The sequence below is a fragment of the Lampris incognitus genome, chromosome 15, assembly GCF_029633865.1.
Source record: "Lampris incognitus isolate fLamInc1 chromosome 15, fLamInc1.hap2, whole genome shotgun sequence".
In the NCBI taxonomy this organism is placed as follows: Eukaryota; Metazoa; Chordata; class Actinopteri; order Lampriformes; family Lampridae; genus Lampris; species Lampris incognitus.
Window position 1 is genome coordinate 19,633,325 of NC_079225.1, and position 21,497 is coordinate 19,654,821.

General features: G+C 43.4%; 1 protein-coding gene and 1 long non-coding RNA gene across 4 annotated transcripts in view; one reads left to right on the forward strand and one right to left on the reverse strand.

The window, feature by feature from the left end:
- mthfd1l (methylenetetrahydrofolate dehydrogenase (NADP+ dependent) 1 like) overlaps positions 1 to 21,497 on the forward strand; it is a 91,936-nt gene that overhangs the window by 59,177 nt on the left and 11,262 nt on the right. For all 3 annotated transcript variants that reach the window (XM_056294091.1, XM_056294092.1, XM_056294093.1), the window contains 5 exons: positions 478 to 519; positions 6,397 to 6,500; positions 6,847 to 7,024; positions 13,682 to 13,789; positions 16,035 to 16,187. In XM_056294091.1, coding sequence (XP_056150066.1) covers positions 478 to 519; positions 6,397 to 6,500; positions 6,847 to 7,024; positions 13,682 to 13,789; positions 16,035 to 16,187 — 585 coding nt within the window. The remainder of the gene's footprint in view (positions 1 to 477; positions 520 to 6,396; positions 6,501 to 6,846; positions 7,025 to 13,681; positions 13,790 to 16,034; positions 16,188 to 21,497) is intronic.
- On the reverse strand, positions 175 to 3,933 carry LOC130124751 (uncharacterized). The gene is made up of 3 exons (XR_008811399.1): positions 3,850 to 3,933; positions 449 to 499; positions 175 to 246 (listed from the first exon to the last, which is right to left on the reverse strand). It is a non-coding gene; the product is annotated as an uncharacterized LOC130124751 (long non-coding RNA).

Consider the following 21,497-nt stretch of genomic DNA (forward strand, 5'->3'; position numbering starts at 1 on the left):
CCTTCTTTCTTGGCACTAAAATAGATAATATTTATAAAAGCAATACATTAAATATATAGGATCCTTCATTCACACAGCGGAATAGGAGCCTCTTAGTATAAGACAGCCATGTTAATAGCCCCAGCTAATTTTACTTACTATAAACTCACAGCTGTGTAACCTCATGCCTCAGTCAAGAAAATGTTTATGGTTTATCGTCGAAGATCCCTCCTCATAGAATGATCACGCCACCACAATTTGTCACACCTGCCAAGAAATCCCATGTGGTGAAATCAGCAATAGCAGTATGTCTGAACAACAAGCAGTATGTCTTGCACAGGCATGTAATCTGGAGGCGGAAAGAAAAAAACAGGAAATGCCCCATTCCTAACAAATGTGTACAAAAAGGTAGGAATTCTTGGATGGAAAAGTGCATTCCTGAATGGGATGTTAAAATCAAATGTCTTACTAGGTTTTTCTTATTTTTCTGTGTTTCAGGTCTCAGCGGGTGCTCCTCTTCCTAGAGAGTACATAGATGAGGTAAGACACATGTTATCTTACACACACATACACACAAAGCATACTTAATGAATACAGACAAACAAACTGATCATAGTTTTTTCATTTTTGCCAGTTAATGGCTCTACAGTGAAAGTTGCTAAAAGGAGAAAAGGAGCACTAGCTTCACAATAATTTTTTTTAACCGGAGAAGGACTCTGGGTTGAAAATCCAATCTGATTAGGGTGATGGACCGAGCCTAATTTATTACATTTAGGCGGAAAGTGCAGGATGCATTTTGATGTTAAAGAGTCATGCAAACTCACAGCAATCACATGTTCGCCAACATGAAACTATGCGCATTGCTGTGGCTGTGTGTCGCTTGGCAGGCTGAGGGGATGACGGCCATAAATGACTTTTACCAGGGGTGACTGATGGGAGTAGAGACTGAATAAGTCTACAGCTAGGGGCCTCATTTTTAAGGCCAAAATCCCTCCTACACTTGTAACTTCCCTCTTTCCTAGGTTTAAAAAACTGAGCAGGTGTGGAAAAGGCATTGAGAGAGTAAGACCGGGCCATTAGGGCTGTAAAGCCCTCACCATACTCTCGGGCTTATCCCATCCTTAGAGTTGGGATCGATCCAATCAAATTTCAGCATTGGGTGCCGATGCTGACGTAATGCACTCATCAGATATCGAACCGACGTTACCGATCCACAGCTAGTCCAGATTCCATAGTTTGATGTATTTATGAAATATAAATATGTAATCATTTAATTTTAAGCCCAAAGCCAAAATGGTATATGTAAGTTCAGGTAGTATGAAGTGTTTTGAGTGTGGGGATGTGGGACACAAGCGCTTCGCTTGTCTGCATAGAGAGCAGGAAGCAGAGGATGCGGAGGCTGCTAGCCAGGTGGCTGAAGCGGGAGGAAGTTGCGAGGAGGTGAGGGGGAGTAATGAGGCCGATGGCCATGGGGAAACAAGTGAAACCCCACAAAATGTAAACCTGAAGTCTCCAAAACGCCACAGTAATTCAGAAAAAGATAAAATGGCCATATATGATGTAGTAACTATATCAGAGGGACCGGTCTGCTTGGAGTTAGTGGGGCTGCAGCGTGTGTAACCTCCTTGGCAGCTGCTGGAGCCAAGCCCGGGCAGGAGGCACAGAGTGACGGGGAGGAGGTGGCAGTGGACCTGCCTATCACTGAGAAGTGACAGGACCACATTTACAGTTTTCCATCCCTTTATCCAGGTTATTGTCACAGTTTGATTTAATTGATGCTTGGAGAATAAAACATTCCAACAGCAGACAGTACCATGGGTAAAGTTTTCAGGGAACAGGGTCAGGTCGCCCGTGGTGCGGGCGCCCCGGTTTCGTGTCTTGGCTGTGGCGGTTCCTGGCTGCCCCTGAATTCACTACATTCACCAGACACCTTAACACCAGGTCAGTCAGGGGCAACAGATCACCACTTAGTCAATGTTGTTTTGTTTCACCAACAAAAAAATAGAAATCTTCCTGACATTTTAACATGGGATGACTACAGGATAAGCCTTTTTGTAACGAAAATGAATTATTTTGGGTAATTTGGAGAGGAAAAAAAGCAGTTTGACTCTTTAAGTCAATTAACGTAATAAAGGAGTTGGCATAGCAACTTACACTCCTACACCTGTTTGTATGTGAAGCCTACTTAAACTACAGTTCAATTAAATTGCCTTGGAATGAATTTAAATGTAATGCATTTTTGTATTGTTTTTTTCTTTTTGCTCATTTAATAAGAACAGCTGCATGGTTTACTGCAGCCTCACGTAACCTTACACATAATACCAACAACAACAACAACAATAAAAAAGAGCTTCGTTATTGGCAGATATCCAATTTCAGGTATCGGATTGGAACTTAAAAAAAAAAGTGGATCTTGGATCTCTGCCTATCCTTTGTCCCCGAGTTATCTTTAAAGCTAGGTATTTATCGTAATGGCCAAGAAAAGAATTACAATAGAGCCGTCAGTCCACATTTATTTAAATTGGTGTGTAGCATCTAGGGAATGTCTCATGGCATTCAAACCATCTGCCTCTGGCCTCTCGGCTGTGTTCAGATCGGTCCCTGATTTTCACATACTTGCATAAATCCGACTGCTGCTATTGTGGGCGAAAGCAATTATTTGATCAACAGAGCAAATGGAACCTTTGCCATTTGGACCCTAGTACAGCGCACAACAGGTGGGATGCTAATGGTGTGTGAAAGAGAGAGGAAAAAAAGTGCGTGCGTGTATCTGTGTGTGTGCGTGTGTGCGTGTGGATTGAGATGCGAATATATGTATGCGTCACGGCTCACATTGGTATCTGGCTTGAATCACTGGTCTCTCAGTCTGGTTCAGCTGAGCAAATAATGAACCAGGGGTAAGTTAATTGTAACGCTTTTAACCAGAAACAGAAGTACTGCAAAGGATGGAGCCAGGGAAATGGATTTAAGGGGCTTGGACGGCCTTGCTGCCATGGGCCTGGGGCTGCACATTTAGCGCAGTATAGGATAATGGTGGTCAATGTTGGAAGCAGCTACAAAGAATACTAATTACATCCCTGGGCATAAAACCAGGGATTTGAACATGGTATACTGTAAGCAAAGATATAAAACATGCTTATCCACTGTGTGTTTGTCAGTTTACCGCAATCTTTTTCCACAGTTTGAAACTATTATTCAGATACTAACAATGTACCACAACATAGAATACTGAAACTCATTAATAATTTTCCAAAAACAAACAAACATCACTTTTTTTGTATTGGGTTCCATGTTGGTAACATGTGTAAAAGAGATGACTTTTGGTCTAACGGCTAGTGGGTTGGAGGGTTACAGCCCAGTGCCTTATGGGTTGTGCGCTGTTACACTTTCACTCTGTGAATTAACACCCATTAGGTAATGCAAACAAATGAATACTAAACCACATTAGATCAATTAAATCAATCAAGCCTACTTTTTGGTCAATAGAAGCTAGCTGTTGGACTCCAATCTTTCTCATAATGATAATATAATAGTATTTACATAATGATTATGAATATCACAGGGCCGACTCACACACACCCAGGGACAATTTAGTATGGCCGATTCACCTGACCTACATGATCTTTGGACTGTGGGAGGAAACACACAGACATTGGGGAGAACATGCAAACTCCACACAGAGGATGACCCGGGATGACCCCCAAGGTTGGACTACCCCGGGGCTTGAACCCAGGACCTTCTTGCTGTGAGGCGACCATGCTAACCACTGCGCCACCATGCCACCCATATTATATACCCATCAGCCAAAACATTAAAATCACCTGCCTAATATTATGTAGGTCCCCCTTGTGCCACCAAAAAAGCTCTGACCTGTTGAGGCATGGACTCCACAAGACTTCTGAAGGTGTCCTCTGCTAACTGGCAGCAGATCCTTTAAGTCTTGTAAGTTGCGAGGTGGGGCCTCCATGGATTGTACTTGTTTTTCCAGCACATCCCACAGATGCTCAATGGACTGGTGGCCTGTCCAGGGTGTCTCCTCGCCTGCCGCACAGTGACTGCTGGGATAGGCTCCAGCATCCCTGTGACCCTGAGAGTGGGATAGGCGGTTTGGATAATGGATGCATGGATGTAAGGATTATGAATATGACATAATTACATAAATCAGTGCACAGTAAATGAATAAGATCTCCCCACATTCACACTTGCAGGATGCAAATGAATTAGTTTCAGGCTATTAGACTTTTTTATGGGGGTGGGGATTCCCCCCTCCTTTTCTCCCCAATTGTACCTGTCCAGTCACCCCACTCTTCTGAGCCGTCCTGGTTGCTGCTCCATCCCTCTGTCGTCCAGGGAGGGCTGCAGACTACCACATGCCTCCTCTGATACATGTGGAGTTGTCAGCCGCTTCTTTTCACCTGACAGTGAGGAGTTTCGCCAGCTATTCCCCCCCAGTTCCCCCTCCCCCCCGAACAGGTGCCCCAACCGACCAGAGGAGGTGCTATTGCAGCGACCAGGACACATACCGACATCTGGATTCTCACCCGCAGACATGGCCAATTGTGTCTGTAAGGACACCGACCAAGCCGGAGGCAACACGGGGATTCGAACTGGCGATCCCTGTGTTGGTAGGCAATGGAATAGACCACCACGCTACCCAGACGCCCTATTAGACATGTATCAGAAATATTGTTTATACAACAGCAGAGATCTAGCTAAATGGACTGCGTTTATGTAGCGTTTTTCTAGCCTGCCGACCACTCAAAGTGCTTTATAGTGTACACCTCACATTCAGCCATTCACACACACACTCATACACTGATGGTGGAGGCTGCCATGCAAGGCGCTACCCTGCTCATCAGGAGCAGTTAGGGGTTCAATGTCTTGCTCAAGGACGCGTCGACATGCTCTCTGGAGGAGCCAGGGATCAAACCAGTGACCTTCTGATTACTAGACGACCTGCTCTACCTCCTGAGCCATACCGTCCCCAAACAATGAAAAAAACGACTTGCTTGTATAGGCTTGTGGCCTGAAAAGTTTTTTGATATTCATGATAATCTGGCATATTTGGTGCCTGAATCACTAAGAGTTTGGTAGTCACAACATAAGCACGCACACACATATACACACATTTTCAAGTACATTATAAAAAAACCTCCCTCAGACTTATACACCTGTGACTTTTTATACATTCTACCGTATTTGAAATTAGGATTTTTCCTTGACCACGTGTACATGGAACCTGATATTCTGTTTATTATAAGATTGATAGTGAAACCTGAGTTGAAGGGGGGGGGGGAAGCCATCTTGCTCTGAGCAGACAAACTCCTTTGGTTTTACAAGGGATACAAAGCTCTGATGAATCCATATTGGCATCTAATAAGCACGTAAACATTTTTTTGCTTGTGTGCTTATTTTGGCAAAGCCACCAACTCTCATCAGACTTTCTGGCAGAATTTTATCCGCTGATGTCTGTTCTTGAGCTAAGCAATATCGAATGTAAGGATACTGAAACAGTGTCATGGTGATTATGAGCATGTTGTGCACACCCTCTCCCGCGGGAGGCCTGCTGCAGGAGCAGGCCAACTTTCTGCCAAGCCTGCAGCTTAAGTAGAATATACAGCAGAGGAGATATTGTGCACAGCATACAACGCTAGTTCATCGTACTCGTGTCAAAAAAGATTCATTCTGATTTGTTCTTTAATCAGATGTAAACTTACACATCATACACTTAAAAGGAAGTCAAGTCAAGTCAATTTTATTTGTATAGCCCAGTATCACAAATTACAAATTTGCCTCAAGGGGCTTTACAGCAACACAACATCCTGTCTTTAGCCCTTCGCATCGGATAAAGAACAACTCCCTAAAAACCCTGTAACAGGGAAGGAAAATAGGAGAAAAAAGTCATTAGCAATGATGAAATACTGTCTATGTAAACCCACTCATTGCCACTGGTTTACCTATAATTGTAAAGCACAGAAGTCGTACCCCTCAAGTGGGTTTGGATTTAGTGACCCATCTCCCAAGGGCGGGTGTCAAAAGAAAATGTGTGTGTGTGTGTGTGTGTGTGTGTGTGTGTTTGACCAAGCAGAGCCACATCCTAAAGCGTGCGGGGACACAGATACAGTAGTTCTACATATAGGATGACTAATAAGATTAGAGTGTTTTTTGTGTACTGTTTTCTCCTTTCGCTCTCCCTTAACACATACACTGTCACATGAACACAGACATGCAGTTGCCCTGTCCATTATTTCATTATGTTTATGGGTAATATCCGGTTTTTGCCTTCTGTTTTCTACTTGACAAGGTTATTTATGTTCATTCTGAATTTTATAATCTCTCTGTCTCCCCCATGTCTCTCTCATCTCTCTCTCATCTCTCATCTCTCTCTCTCTCCTGTATCACTCTTCATCTCTCTAGAACTTGAGCCTAGTGACGGGCGGTTGCCATAGCAATCTAAGAAAGCAGATCCAGATAGCCCATCTGTTTGGCGTACCAGTGGTGGTGGCAGTCAATGTCTTCAAGTAAGACGCACACACAAATGCATTTGAACCTTGACCCAATCAGTCACTTAGTGTTCTGTGGTAACTGGACAGCCGTTACATTTTAGGGCCGGCAAATACATAGTTTTACTTGCATATTGCAGAGAAGCGGGCTTGTGACCAGAAGGTCGCCTGTTCGATCCCCGGTCCGGCAAAAAATGTGAGTGGGGGGAGTGAATGAACGGCGCTCTCCCCTCCATCAATACCCATGGCTTATGTGCCCTTGAGCAAGGCACTTAACCCCCAACCGACCAACTGCTCCAGTGGAGCTGCTCAGTGGCCACCTGTGAAGACTGTGGTTGAACTGTCTTTATTTTCTCCCCTGCAGAACAGACACTCAGGCAGAAATTGACCTGGTGTGTCAGATCACCAAAGAGTATGGTGCGTCTGATGCTGTACCTTGCCATCACTGGGCACAGGGCGGACGGGGCTCTATAGAGCTGGCCCAAGCTGTAAAGGAAGCTACCAGCAGACCCAGCAACTTCCAGTTCCTCTACCGCCCAGAGGTAAGAGACAGCCTGCAGATCAATTTAAGCGATCCCTATTATTCAGCGAGAGTCCTTTAGCAATTGGTCCACCTTCTTAAATGCGGATGCTCACACACACACACACACACACACACATATACATACACAGAACTTATACGTATGTTTGTCATTGAATGCTCTTCAGAGCACTTCTTTATCAATCTGCCTTGTTAAAAGCTTATTGTCACTAAGTTTAACTTGACACTAGACTGAACACTGAGCAAAGCCGACTCTGGTTTTGTTTAGGCCTACATTTCCGCCTATTTAAAACCAGGGCTCATTCTGTGCTCGTTTTAGACTGTTACTCTGGCCTCCAATTTTGCAGTTAATCAATTGACCCAAGGAGATGGAGAATGGAGCTAGGGCAATGCTATTTTCATACAAGTGCGAGAATTGATACCTGCTACTGAATTCCACCAAAAATTAAACTGTGCTTTGAGACATTGCTTCCACTTATCCTATTTTGTCTGATATTTTTTTTTTCGTGGTTTAAATATTTTCAGCTTCTAGCACCCAGTGCCTCTAGCGCTTGAAGTCATACACATTCTCAGTGCTTTCAGGAGCATGCAACTTCCCTCCTTTACAATGTAAGCAATGGGGGGGGGGCGAGCAATGTAAAGAGAGGTTCCTGGTACACAAACAGCCAAAGAATGTTAGTATTATGTATGTCTTACCTCCCAGAGCAAAGGGGACCAGTGTGAACTCATTAACCTGATTTTATCGTTTATACTCAGGTTGTCCAAAGTTCCCCAGTCCACAGGGGTAGTCATAAAGGCAAGCCTCTTCAGATTTTGAGACGAGATGACTAGAGATGTTAAGGACTGGTTGCATGCTAGATCATTATGGTAATGGTTAAACTTGAGTGGATTAGCATCATACAGGAATAGGTGAACATGTAGCAGGAGGAAATGGCACCCAGTGATTAGTTTGCGCTAAGAGAATTTTGAAAAGGAACAGCAAATTGTTAATCAAGTTATCACATGGAGGTCCTTGACACATGTAGTTTGTTTTGTTTTTTGTTTAAGTGCATTACTGGTAATTTAATTGGCAGCAAGGAACATTGGGAGCCCAGAGTAGACCTGCTCCTCTCACAGAGGTGCAGAGCAGAGTAAACCAAATTTTAAACAGTTTAATGCAAATACTGCTTGATATTATTGTCCAAACCAGGTTTTTCCAAAGCATCTCACCAGCACCTATACCACCCAAAAAATTCATTGTGATGTGGTTGTAATGTTATTTATTTTATCCCCTGAATTTTGAATGTTACATTAAGACAAAATGTTGAACAACTTTGAATGGAAAAAATTGAGATCTCATTACTTCTGGGCAATTTTTTTGATTTGGCTTTTCTAAATATAGCAGTGTGTATGACAGCTGATGGAAGGAGGTGAGTCCTCTCTGTTTTTAGCATTTTCATTTGGGGCTATTTAACATGTTTGAGGGAAATTTCAACAAAAGGGAGATGAGCTCTGGTCTAAAGTTGCCATTCGAACCATCAGTTTCTGCTTGCAAAAAAGGGTCTCCTCCCCTACTCATGTCTCCTTTTGCTGGTTTGGTCTTTTGTTGTGTTAAATGTTAAGGGTCTGTGGATACTCTTGATTTGAATTGACTTGCAAAAAAAGCCTACCAAAGTGTCTCCCCTCTTTTTGTTTCATTGGAGTGACCTTGAATACCACACCCTGGGTTTGCTCTGCTGCTGGTCAGCTATGAGTAAAAAAACAGTTATAATTTGATAGATAGGAATGCCAGATTAAATTCATAACTACACCAACACAAAAATGCCTTAAAAAACATTAAATTTTAATTTTATTTGTTCTTTTTGTTTGTTTTACAAGGACATTTGTATATATAACTTTGTTAAAAAAAACACTCAACGGTAGGGATAGTGCTCAACAAATAAGGAGCAAATATATATATATATATATATATATATATATATATATATATATATATACACTACCGTTCAAAAGTTTGGGATCACCCAAACAATTTCGTGTTTTCCATGAAAAGTCACACTTATTCACCACCATATGTTGTGAAATGAATAGAAAATAGAGTCAAGACATTGACAAGGTTAGAAATAATGATTTGTATTTGAAAAAGATTTTTTTTACATCAAACTTTGCTTTCGTCAAAGAATCCTCCATTTGCAGCAATTACAGCATTGCAGACCTTTGGCATTCTAGCTGTTAATTTGTTGAGGTAATCTGGAGAAATTGCACCCCACGCTTCCAGAAGCAGCTCCCACAAGTTGGATTGGTTGGATGGGCACTTCTTTGAGCAGATTGAGTTTCTGGAGCATCACATTTGTGGGGTCAATTAAACGCTCAAAATGGCCAGAAAAAGAGAACTTTCATCTGAAACTCGACAGTCTATTCTTGTTCTTAGAAATGAAGGCTATTCCATGCGAGAAATTGCTAAGAAATTGAAGATTTCCTACACCGGTGTGTACTACTCCCTTCAGAGGACAGCACAAACAGGCTCTAACAGGTACTATTTAATGAAGATGCCAGTTGGGGACCTGTGAGGCGTCTGTTTCTCAAACTAGAGACTCTAATGTACTTATCTTCTTGCTCAGTTGTGCAACGCGGCCTCCCACTTCTTTTTCTACTCTGGTTAGAGCCTGTTTGTGCTGTCCTCTGAAGGGAGTAGTACACACCGGTGTAGGAAATCTTCAATTTCTTAGCAATTTCTCGCATGGAATAGCCTTCATTTCTAAGAACAAGAATAGACTGTCGAGTTTCAGATGAAAGTTCTCTTTTTCTGGCCATTTTGAGCGTTTAATTGACCCCACAAATGTGATGCTCCAGAAACTCAATCTGCTCAAAGAAGTGCCCATCCAACCAATCCAACTTGTGGGAGCTGCTTCTGGAAGCGTGGGGTGCAATTTCTCCAGATTACCTCAACAAATTAACAGCTAGAATGCCAAAGGTCTGCAATGCTGTAATTGCTGCAAATGGAGGATTCTTTGACGAAAGCAAAGTTTGATGTAAAAAAAATCTTATTTCAAATACAAATCATTATTTCTAACCTTGTCAATGTCTTGACTCTATTTTCTATTCATTTCACAACATATGGTGGTGAATAAGTGTGACTTTTCATGGAAAACACAAAATTGTTTGGGTGATCCCAAACTTTTGAACGGTAGTGTATATATATACATATATATCCCCCCTTTCTCCCCAATTGTACTTGGCCAATTACCCCACTCTTCTGAGCCGTCTCGATCACTGCTCCACCCACTCTGCCGATCTGGGGAGGGTTGCAGACTACCACATGGCCCCTCTGATACATGTGGAGTCGCCAGCCGCTTCTTTTCACCTGACAGTGAGGAGTTTCGCCAGGGGGACGTAGCGCAATGGAGGATCATGCTATTCCAACCAGAGGAGGTGCTAGTGTAGTGACCAAGAAACATACCCACATCCAGCTCCCCACCTGCAGACACAGCCAGTTGTGTCTGTAGGGATGCCCGACCAAGCCAGATGTAACACGGGGATTTAAACCGGCAATCCCCGTGTTGGTAGGCAACGGAATAGTATGCTACGCTACCCGGGGATTTCTATTTTTACAGTAATATTGACAGAAACTGTAATGCATTGCTGTATTAGCAAGTGTTGGCTTATACTCGTCATCTTTAAGGCAGGTGGGTTCATACACACACCACATGGGTTTCAGATGTCCTTGAGGGCATTGAAATGCTTTGTTAGTATTTCGTATTTGCCGAACTTGGATAAACTAATTCTTCCCTTTAGACCCAATCTAAAGGACACAGATGAAGATAAGATCTGAGTTAGAGCAAGTTTGGGAAGTTGTAACATTAATTTACTTAGCTTATCCTGAATTGTGTGTGTATGTGTGTCTCTGTGTGTCTATGTTTGTGTGTGTGCAAGCATAAATAAAACCTATGTGAGTTTCTTAAAGTACCCCTCCACTTAAAAATGTGTTTTTCTTATGTTTGTGTCCTCTAAAATGGACTACTGACTTGTATCTGTGCAAAGTTTGTCAGTAGAGAGGTGTTTTCACATTCCTCTCCTGGAGGAGGAGCTGTCTGTGCACTTCCCTAAAATCTGAGATACACCAGGCAACCTAGATTTGGTACGTCACAAATCCGAAAGCCAATTGCTGTCTAAAATGCAAATGCAGGGCGGGCAAAGAAACCTGAAACCTCCTTCCGCTTCCGATGTAGGAAGATGGTGGCATAAATTCATATTTGCAGTGGCCTCACCCAGTACCGGTGTGGGAAGATGGCGGCACAAATTCACGTTTGCGGCGGCCTCACCCAGTACTGTCCATGCAGTGTCTTTGTCCACATCTGCGTCTAAGTTTGTCTTCGTCTGATGGCTGGGATAGCTGGTGCTGGATCGGCTGGGGGAGCTTGATCTGCTGCGTCTTGTGGGCCCAGGGACCACGACCCTGCCTGGAGCTGTGCACGAAGAGGTAACGCTGAGGGCGGTCTGAACGGACACAGAAGTGAGGCAGGCTGAGCTAACTGCTAGCCCATGCAGACCAGCAGTTCCAATAACACCAAGGGCGGTCAGGTGTCTGGCGGTGGCCTCGCCTAGCATTGACTGTTTTTGGTGTCGTCGTGTGGAGTGCAGGGAGGTGTGTCGAGGGTGTCTGGCTGGGAGAGCTGGTGTTGGATTGGCTGAGGGAGCCTGGTCTATTGCGTTTGGTGGGCCCAAGGACCATGGCCCCTGCCCGGAGCTGTGCCCGAAGTGGAAACACAGAGGGTAATCTGACAGGATGCAGAAGCAGGGCAGGCTAAGCTAACTGCTAGCTCATGCAGACCGGCAATTCCGACAGTCATCCTGGCTGGCGTTTGTTCCCTCAGACAGTGATTTTTTTGTTTAGTTTGGATATATGAGTTCTTGTAGTTTTTGGATATGTTTCCATTGCCTACTAACATGGGGATCGCCAGTTCGAATCCCCGTGTTACCTCCGGCTTGGTCAGGCATCCCTACAGACACAATTGGCCGTGTCTGAGGGTGGGAAGTCGGATGTGGGTATGTGTCCTGGTCGCTGCACTAGCACCTCCTCTGGTCGGTCGGGGCGCCTGTTTGGGGGGGGGAGGAGGAACTAGGAGGAATAGCGTGATCCTCCCATGTGCTACATCCCCCTGGTAAAACTCCTTACTGTCAGGTGAAAAGAAGCGGCTGGTGACTCCACATGTATTGGAGGAGGCATGTGGTAGTCTGCAGCCCTCCCTGGATCGGCAGAGGGGGTGGAGCAGTGACCAGGACATCTCTTGAAATAGGGAAATTGGCCAGATACAATTGAGGGAGAAAAGGGGGGGAGCCCCCCCCCCCAAAAAAAGGTTTTGGATATGTGTTTTTGACTTTGTGTTGCACTGCTGTGGGCTGGGGGAAACAACATTTCATTTCATGTGCTTGCGTACATGAAATGAAATAACAAAGTGTTCCTGATTCCTGCACAGAGCGGACTTGTCAGTACAGAGAGCGAGTTTACATTAGCATAGCGCAAGTTTTGACAGCAAACATGGTAGTGTGTGGATGTAAACTGGACCCTGGAGCTTTATTCCACTATCTGCCAAAAATCTCGGCCAGATGGAACATATCTTTCTGCAAACTTTGATTAGACCTCCGGCATATAATTGCATAATGAAAATGTGAACACACTGTAACGTCATAGCAGATATTATTGTATGTTTCGCAACCGCTGCTGTTTCAGCCACTGCCTGTTGCAAGCTAACGCACAACATAAACTAATAAGAGATGCTAACTACACTTACCATTCTGATACGTCTGCTAGTTGCCAATTTTGGTGCACAACAGTCTGAGTCTGACTGAGGCTGCTCAAACGTGTATTGGTGAATCTCTCCGATGTTTGATCTTAAGTAGATATGCTCATGCTCACCGCCCTTTCACCAGTCAACCTAGAGCAAGCAGCGGTGGTGGGTGGGGCCTGAGGCCTGTTGTATTTGTATATTCATAGATCCTGAATTTCTCAATGAGGGAGAAAGAGTACCTGTGCTTCCAGCTCTTTTTTGGAGATTTTTCTTTTTTCTTTTTTTTTCTTTTTCCCCCCTGTGGGAAAACCATGTTAAACAATATAGTAATCATCTCAGAGTATTTCTAAACTTTAAAACATGTCTGGAGGGCTGAGTAAGAAGTTACTAACCGCAAAATCACTAACTTGGCTCCTACTTTGTTAATGTCTTGCCAAAGGAAGAGCCGTAGGAGCCAACTGATGTCGATCTTTTTACCTGCCCAGTCAGTCATAGGTCAAGCAGGTCTGTCTTGTCTTTGACTGCATATATGACTCACAAGCTATGAAAACCTTTTGGGAGTGTGAAAGTTTTCATGGTAGCATCCCAAGATGTGATTTCGTCAACTTCCGTCTTGAAGAAATGTGATTTTTTTTTTTTTTTTAGGACAAGATTTCTGAACAATCTCTCAAAGACTTTCAAAGTAGGGCAGGAGAACAAAGCCACTTTTCTGCTCCCATATTTGAAGTTGAATTTATTTGTTCTGGCCTCTTGTGTACCTTTGCTTATTTGTTGATCTTCCCTGAAAGTCTTTGTCAGAATGATGTGGGGTCACAAAACATAACGTCTCCCATACTGCCCTTTTAAATTATTGGCTGAATTTATTTCAATAGATTTTGCTTTTCTCATAGGTACCCATAGTGGAGAAGATCAGGACGATTGCTCAGAAGGTGTATGGGGCTGATGACATTGCGCTATCCCCAGAGGCCAAGGCCAAGATAGATTACTACAACCAACAGGTGAGATCACTGCAACGACTCACTCGGATGCCTGGGTGCTCATTAGTAGGCTTTAAAATCATGACTGAGTTTGAAAATGCAGAACATCACACGAAAGATTTTTTTTCATATTTTTGTGTTGTAACTGCCCGCACACTAGACAATTGAGCAGAGACAGGGAATCATACACTTAATGATAAAACTGATATTATCCTGTTGAATCCTGACACATTACTGACATCAGGACCTCTAGTCTCTGACTGTGGCCCTGACTGAGGCATGGCAAGACGAACTGGAGTTGGTCCCCGGGAGCTGCACGGCGGCTGCCCACTGCTCCTAGCTACACAGCTAGGCCGGGTTAAATGCAGAGAAGAATTTTCCTTCGGGGATCAATAGAGTATATCAAAATAAAAGAAAATCAAAAATAACACCAAAAGCAGATGGGCTGCCAGACTGGAAAAATATATTAATTAAATGGGAGGGGGGGCTTGTTGCTTGTTTTTCATGGTCCTCACTTTACTTCTGCCTTTCTACCTAAACTATAAACCCAATCTGTCATTGGCTGTTGGCAGTCTCGGCTCTGGGAACGAGTTGCTGATCCTCAAACACTACAAGACCCATGCAGAAAATGTGTTGTTATTATCCAATAGGTTTGGTAATATCCTGTTGGCCTGATTCTGTCAGCGAGCCGATCGGGCTGGTTAAGACTGGATCTGAACCCCTCACACTGCCAAGTAATCTGTTTGCTGTCAGTCCCAAACAAAGTTCAGATTTGGACATTTACTTGGATTGTTATATTTGGCTAATTAATCTTCGCAAGCTAAGCATAAAAAGGTGAAATTTTACCTACCCAGAAGTTTTGGCCCATAGCATTGTTATATTTCCTTATTATCAGTTATTCAGTATCTCTAGAATTTGCACAAACCAGACCAGTCAGTGGTACTAGACATCAAATGATATTACACCCTTTAATTGAGATAACACTAGAATGTAAGAAAAACAAAAAGTGTGGGAACCCCCCCCTTTTTTTTTTTTGTGACGAACCTCTTCACTACCAGGGTTTTCTGCCGCAGAGACATGGACACTGATGGTGTTGGGCTCAACAGCCAGCTTACTAAACACACATATGTTTAAAACACCAGATGTAAAAATCAGTTCAGGTAACAAAACTTTTGCAGAGCCTTTAAAATGGGAGAGAATTTTATGTCTCCCTGTCCCTGGTGTGTCTTCGTCCCTCTGCCACAGACCAACACAAATGTGTGAGCAGAGAAAAGTGGAGAGGGCCAAATTTTCCATATGAGTATTCATGTCAGGGGCAGTGAAAATTTTAAAACTAATGATGTAGAGTTGTACTAAATTAAGACAACACCAAACATCCAGGGTGTCTGGGTAGCATAGCGATCTATTCCAATACCTACCAACACAGGGATCGCCGGTTCGAATCCCCGTGTTACCTCCGGCTCGGTCAGGTGTCCCTACAGACACAATTGGCCGTGTCTGCAAGTGAAAAGCCGGATGTGGGTATGTGTCCTGGTCGCTGCACTAGCGCTTCCTGTGGTCAGTCGGGGTGCCTGTTCGGGGGGGGAACTGGGGGGAATAGCGTGATCCTCCCACTTGCTATGTCCCCCTGGCGAAACTCCTCACTGTCAGGTGAAAAGAAGCCTCCTCTGATACATGTGACTCCATGTATCAGAGGAGGCATGTGGTAGTCTGCAGCCCTTCCTGGATCAGCAGAGGGGGTGGAGCAGTGACTGGGATGGCTCAGAAAATAGGGTAATTGGCCAAGTACAATTGGGGAGAAAAAGAGGGGAGGGAAAGTTAAAAAAAATATACTAAACATCCAATGATATTCACCTACTTATATTTTTCAATTGCAAAAAACAAAGCGATTTAACGCCTGAAACAACGCCATTTCAACAGATGCACTTATCAGTGGAGTTTCGTTTATGCCTATCATCATTTTCTGCTATCTTGAACATCACCCAGATATCAGTTAACAAGCGTTTCAGTCCCCTTAATCACAGGTTGTCCAATTAATTGCAGGCATAGACAGCTCCATAGGTAAAATAGGCTCAAGGATAAAAATTTTGTTGATCTTCTAGTGTTTTCCCGGCTTTATGAGTCTTGCAGATTACCGTTTGTGTGTGTGTGTGTGTGTGTGTGTGTGTGTGTGTGTGTGTGTGTGTGTGTGTGTGTCTGTGTGTGTGTGCCTCTCTCTGTTTCTTGTACACACAAACAATAATAAGTGCCTTTTCTCTCCATCCAGGGCTATGGCACACTGCCCATCTGCATGGCCAAGACGCACCTGTCCCTCTCTCACATGCCTGAAAAGAAGGGCGCCCCCACCGGATTCACCCTGCCAATTAGGAGCGTCCGTGCCAGCATTGGAGCTGGCTTCATCTATCCACTAGTGGGCACGGTGAGTGAACTGCCTCAGTTTAGGCATAGCAGAGCGATGCTTGATTGACAGTCTCTGTACCCTCATGACTGAGTCACGTATACTAGAGATGAGGTTTTCTTTTTAAAGCATGTGGATCCACACAGCTGTGCAAACATTGAGAATATTTGCAAGTGCAAGTATTGTTGCCTAGATAGTTGACTAATACGTATGTGGTGACATCTGGAAGATAAATATAAGGTATAAAGGAGGCCAACCGTGCTCTTCAATGGAGTACAGCACATGCATGCAGGTAGGCCATTTGTTTTATCTCGCCTGTGCACCGAGCTGTAGATTTAAAGACTGTGTAAGTTGGTGTAGTCACAAGGGTTCACACAATATGTACACATAAGACATACTTGAACTTAAGACCCCTTAATATTTGCCTCTCTCCACGAACTTGTTTTATCCCATGTATCATACATAGCTGACTCTTTTTCTTTACTCTCCTTTTTTGTTTGTCATCCTCAACACTATTTCGTCTATAAGTGTTCTGGAAAAAGAGTGTTTTTTTATTCAATTCAATTTTTCAACCATTTTCTGTTAGGTTTTTTTAATTTTCCTCAAAATTACTTTTTCTGGGCATGAACTAGGCAAAATAATCAAAGCATTTTCCCCCCATTGTTTCATTTCCTTCTTAATTCAAGGACCCGAGAACCACTACAGTGTTGGTACAGACCTTGTTTCCATCTTCCTGGTCCTTACAGCTTTATTTCCCACACAAACACACCAGGTTTCCTTGCATGTGTTGTGGGCACCCCCCCCCCCCACTTATTTCCACTGGCACATGTCTGAATGGGACTAAAATCTGTGGCTCTGGCCCTTTCTCCTGTCTGTCCTGACAACCTCAGCACTGAGCAGGCCAGAGCTGGGCTGGGCCGAACCAGGCTTGGTCAAATGGAGGCTCTTTGCCGATGATGGGTTGGGCAGGAAGGAGGCCGCTTCCTGAGACTACTCGGTTCCTGCTGTTTCACCAGTGTGCCCTGAGGGCTGGGCTTTGATAGGCCGGGGCGGAGGTGTCAAACCACGGCCATGCTGGGTAGGGGTGGCGCTGGCTCGGTATGACATCGCTCCAGTCTCTAGCCACTGCCTTTGATCTGGCAGGGTTCGTGGAGCCATTGGCACGTTGATGACCCCTGAACTGTGACTCCTGACCCAGGGGAATTTCCTGATGGTTCTTTGAACTCTCCTTTAGCTTGGCTGCCATCTGCCTGTCTGGTTTGTAAATTAGGTTTTCAATAATCATATGACTGCACACTTGAACGTTTTAACTATCAGATGTTTTTATATTTTTTGTGCGTCTTGATTAGATTTGACTTGGATGAAATCCAAACATTTGTGACTGTATAAGTCCCCCATTCAAAACCCCGAGTTATTTTTATGTGTTTTTGTTTTTATTTATTAATTTGGTTGGTGGTTTTGAATCAGATCTACCATTGTAATTTGGGCATGTTTATATATTTTCATGAAACCATGACCCGAGGGTCACCCTAACTCCAAGAGCAGGAGGAGCGACCTGACCAAAACACATCCTGAGGCGCTGAGGAGGGGGCAAACATGAGTGGAGAAGGGGGAGTTGCTTGGGGGGGGGGGGGTTGAGGGTCTTTGTGGGGTGAGGAATCAGGAAGGGTCTGATGTCATTCTACAGATATGTGAGGGAGGCGACACAGTCAGAACAATAGGTCTCTGTAGAATTCATATCCCGCTAGAGCCGCCTCCAATGCACCATTAAACCTAGAATCGACGAGATTTATAGAACCTGCCGAGATAATTCCACAAGACCACAAGTGGTAAATGTTTTACCAGTCATAGATTACTAAGGTGCTGTGGTCACAACTAAGAGAGGGAAGGTAGACAAGAGTTAAAACCTCAGTTTAGTGTGGTACAAATTCAGTCATGTTTTCAACACAGAGCTTTCTCCCATTGCCCACATTCAGAGTAAATGTATAGGAATTTGTCTTGATTACATTGATGTTGAGATATATGAAACTTACATAATATCGCATAACATACCAGCATATGGACCAACCATGTCTTATGGCCCATGTTTTCTCCCTTGACTGGCGGATTTTATTTAGTAGAAATTGTGCAGTTGTGGGCATCTGGGTAGCGTGGCGGTCTATTCCATTGCCTACCAACACGGGGATCACTGGTTCGAATCCCCATGTTGACGCTGGCTTGGTCGGGCACCCCTATAGACACAGTTGGCCGGGTCTGCAGGTGGGAAGCCGGATGTGGGTATGTGTCCTGGTCACTGCATTAGCACCTCCTATGATCGGTTGGGCGCCTGTTTGGGGAGGGGGAATAGCGTGATCCTCCCACGTGCTATGTCCCCCTGGTGAAACTCCTTACAGTCAGCTGGAAAGAAGCGGCTGGTGACTCCACATGTATCGGAGGAGGTATGTGGTAGTCTGCAGCCCTCCCCAAATCAGCAGAGGCAGAGGGGGTGGAGCAGCGACCGGGACGGCTCGGAAGAGTGGGGTGATTGGCCAGATACGATTGAGGAGGAAAGGGGGGGAAATCAAAAAAAAAAAAAAAAAGAAATTGTGCAGTTGTTAAACTTGGCCCACACCTGCTGCAGAATGCAGATAAACGGCGATGTTTACAACTTTCTAGTTCAAAGTGTGTGCTGTCACACACACAGGTCAAGGTTCAAACCTGAGCCACTCGTCTCTCAGTCTGTCAGTCAGTTCATCGCCAAAACCCAACCCCACTCGCTTGGTACTTACAGAGTCTTCATGAGCATCTCTTGGCCAAAATAACATTTAATAAAGTAATCAAGGTCCAGTTTCACATATGGTACACCCTCTTTATTTTTGAATAATTCACATAGTCGTCGTAGCACTCTGTCATTGTGAAACTTGATTTTTAAAGGAAAAGTAGTCCTCAGTGACCCAAGGGGCTGATGTATTTCAGAACTGAATTTCATTAATACAGCAGATTGAAGAAGGTAAATTGATTCAACATATTTTTTAGATCATTATATTTGTTACTTAGTGGAAACAGTTCTGTAGGAAGATTTACAAGACCGAGACTTCCCTGTTTTCTTTTGATTAGATCACTTTTACCAAATGAGCCCTCATGAGAAATTCGGAAAGTATAATACGCTGTAAAACGTGTAAATTCGTATCACCGTGCTCATTACACATGCATTTCAACACTCACATGTTGTGCACAACAACCTTACAGAACTTGATATTGAAATAAGAGGTGAAGAAAAATTCTTAACTCGCAACCAATGAAACCCTAATGCTCTACAACCTAAAATAATGCTGTTAAAATCTGAGATGGAACAGTTCAACAGCATTATTGCATTATCTAATGAAATTAAGCTGCAGGTGATGTTTTTCTTGTGCACAGTGACCCTTTATGAACTGCAGTTTAACAAACTGCCAGTGATCAAATGGAGGGGTGGTACCTGAAAAAACACTCACATGAATTTTGTGAAAATGTCCCCCATAATCCCCCTTTTTTTTCTCCAATTATTCAAAATATACTTTTTAATAGATTTTACTCAGATAAAAGGGTGAAGGGTAATGGGAAAAGACGAGGTTGCAAGAGAGGGGATTCCATGATGGTCTACGTCTCATGTCTCGCACCACCAGAAGGTTGTAAGAATAACTAATTTCAAATGCAGTTGTAGCTCATTCATCATCATGATTTAGATTCATTTTTCCTTTAATGCAATAAACTTGACTGCGATGAACAATAACCACAATAATCTAAAGTTCAACAAAGTTGGAACGATTATTTTATTAAATTTTACCCTATGCTTTGATTTTAGGGTGATTTAATGTAAGTGTAACTATTTTTTTTTTCATCTGCATAGAAGGCCTATGTAGACCCCTCACTTCTTAAAGGATGGGGGTAAGCAGTGATCGGAATCCAGCTACATTGTCTTTTCCATGGCTTTTCCCCAACAATGGCACATTGTGTTTGGGAATAATGGAGGGAATTTTTTGGCAGAGTTGAGATTCCATCTTTAGCCACCGAGTGTTTTATGTTCTGCAAGTTCCAACACGTAGTCTGGCTAGAGGAGAGGACCAGCGGAGAACAGCACATCTATTGTCACTTTGAGAATCTCGACACTCCACTTGTCTGCGCCGATATTTTATCTTCATTTGACTGTCAGAGGCACAACGTCCCATTTCGAGCCCAATTTTTCCAAGTGTCTTGCCCTGCAGCTTGGCATTCCCTCGAAATTATTTGTTTTGTTTTACCCCCTTATTTTGTTACCATAAGTGCCAGAGATTTATAGCCTCTGCTATGCAGGCCTATGTCTTTTCAGCATTTTCAAGACTATGGCTATTTCTGTGAGAAGTTTGTATGAGGACTTTTATTGGTCAGTGCTGTTATTAGAGGTTTTCCATTAAAATATTATACTTTATTCTGACATCACTGATGATGTTGGTGTTCCTCTATATCAAATATGCCTATTATTGATTTAGTGCTCCGATTCTTTATAGATGCCAAGCCATTATCATTATTGAAAGGAGTTACGTCACAGCCTCAGTTGAGATCAGTATGTCTCGCAGTGATATCACAGCAATGCCAGTAAAGTGTTCGGTAATTATGATCTTACAGCCAAAAAATTATGTCATTCCTTCATGATGCCGTTATTCTTAATGCACCACTTTAGAGATGCACTCTCTACTTCTCTGAGGAACATCCCTTTCTCTATCCCTTTCTTTTTGTCCGTTGCCTGAGTCATCTTTTGCTAATACTTAAACTTGAAGAATATTAATCAGTTAGTCAGTTAATTAGTATGAGCATCATCACTTTTAGAATGATGCCACACAACACTAGCGAGCAGATACTAGCATCTAGTATCTTCGTCCTTATAAGCCAGGTCTACTCTTTTAACATTTTTTGGATTTTTTTCCCCCTTTTTCTCCCCAATTGTATCCAGCCAATTACCCCACTCTTCTGAGCCGTCCCAGTTGCTGCTCCACCCCCTCTGCTGATCTGGGAAGGGCTGCAGACTACCACATGCCTCCTCCGATACATGTGGTCATCGGCCACTTCTTTTCACCTGACAGTGAGGAGTTTTGCCAGGGGGATGTACAGTTAAGGTCAAAATTATTAGCCCCCTTTATGAAATCAAACAAAACCCTTAACTTTTCCATGGAAATGACCATAACCAAAAGTGTTCATAGTTTAATTGCTTCCAAAAGAACAAAGACAAAATCTCCACTAAGCTTGATTAAGATATTTTACTGATGCGCTGAATTGAAACAAGAAAAAACAAAAATGACAAGGCCAAAATTATTAGCCCTTTGACAATTAATAGTC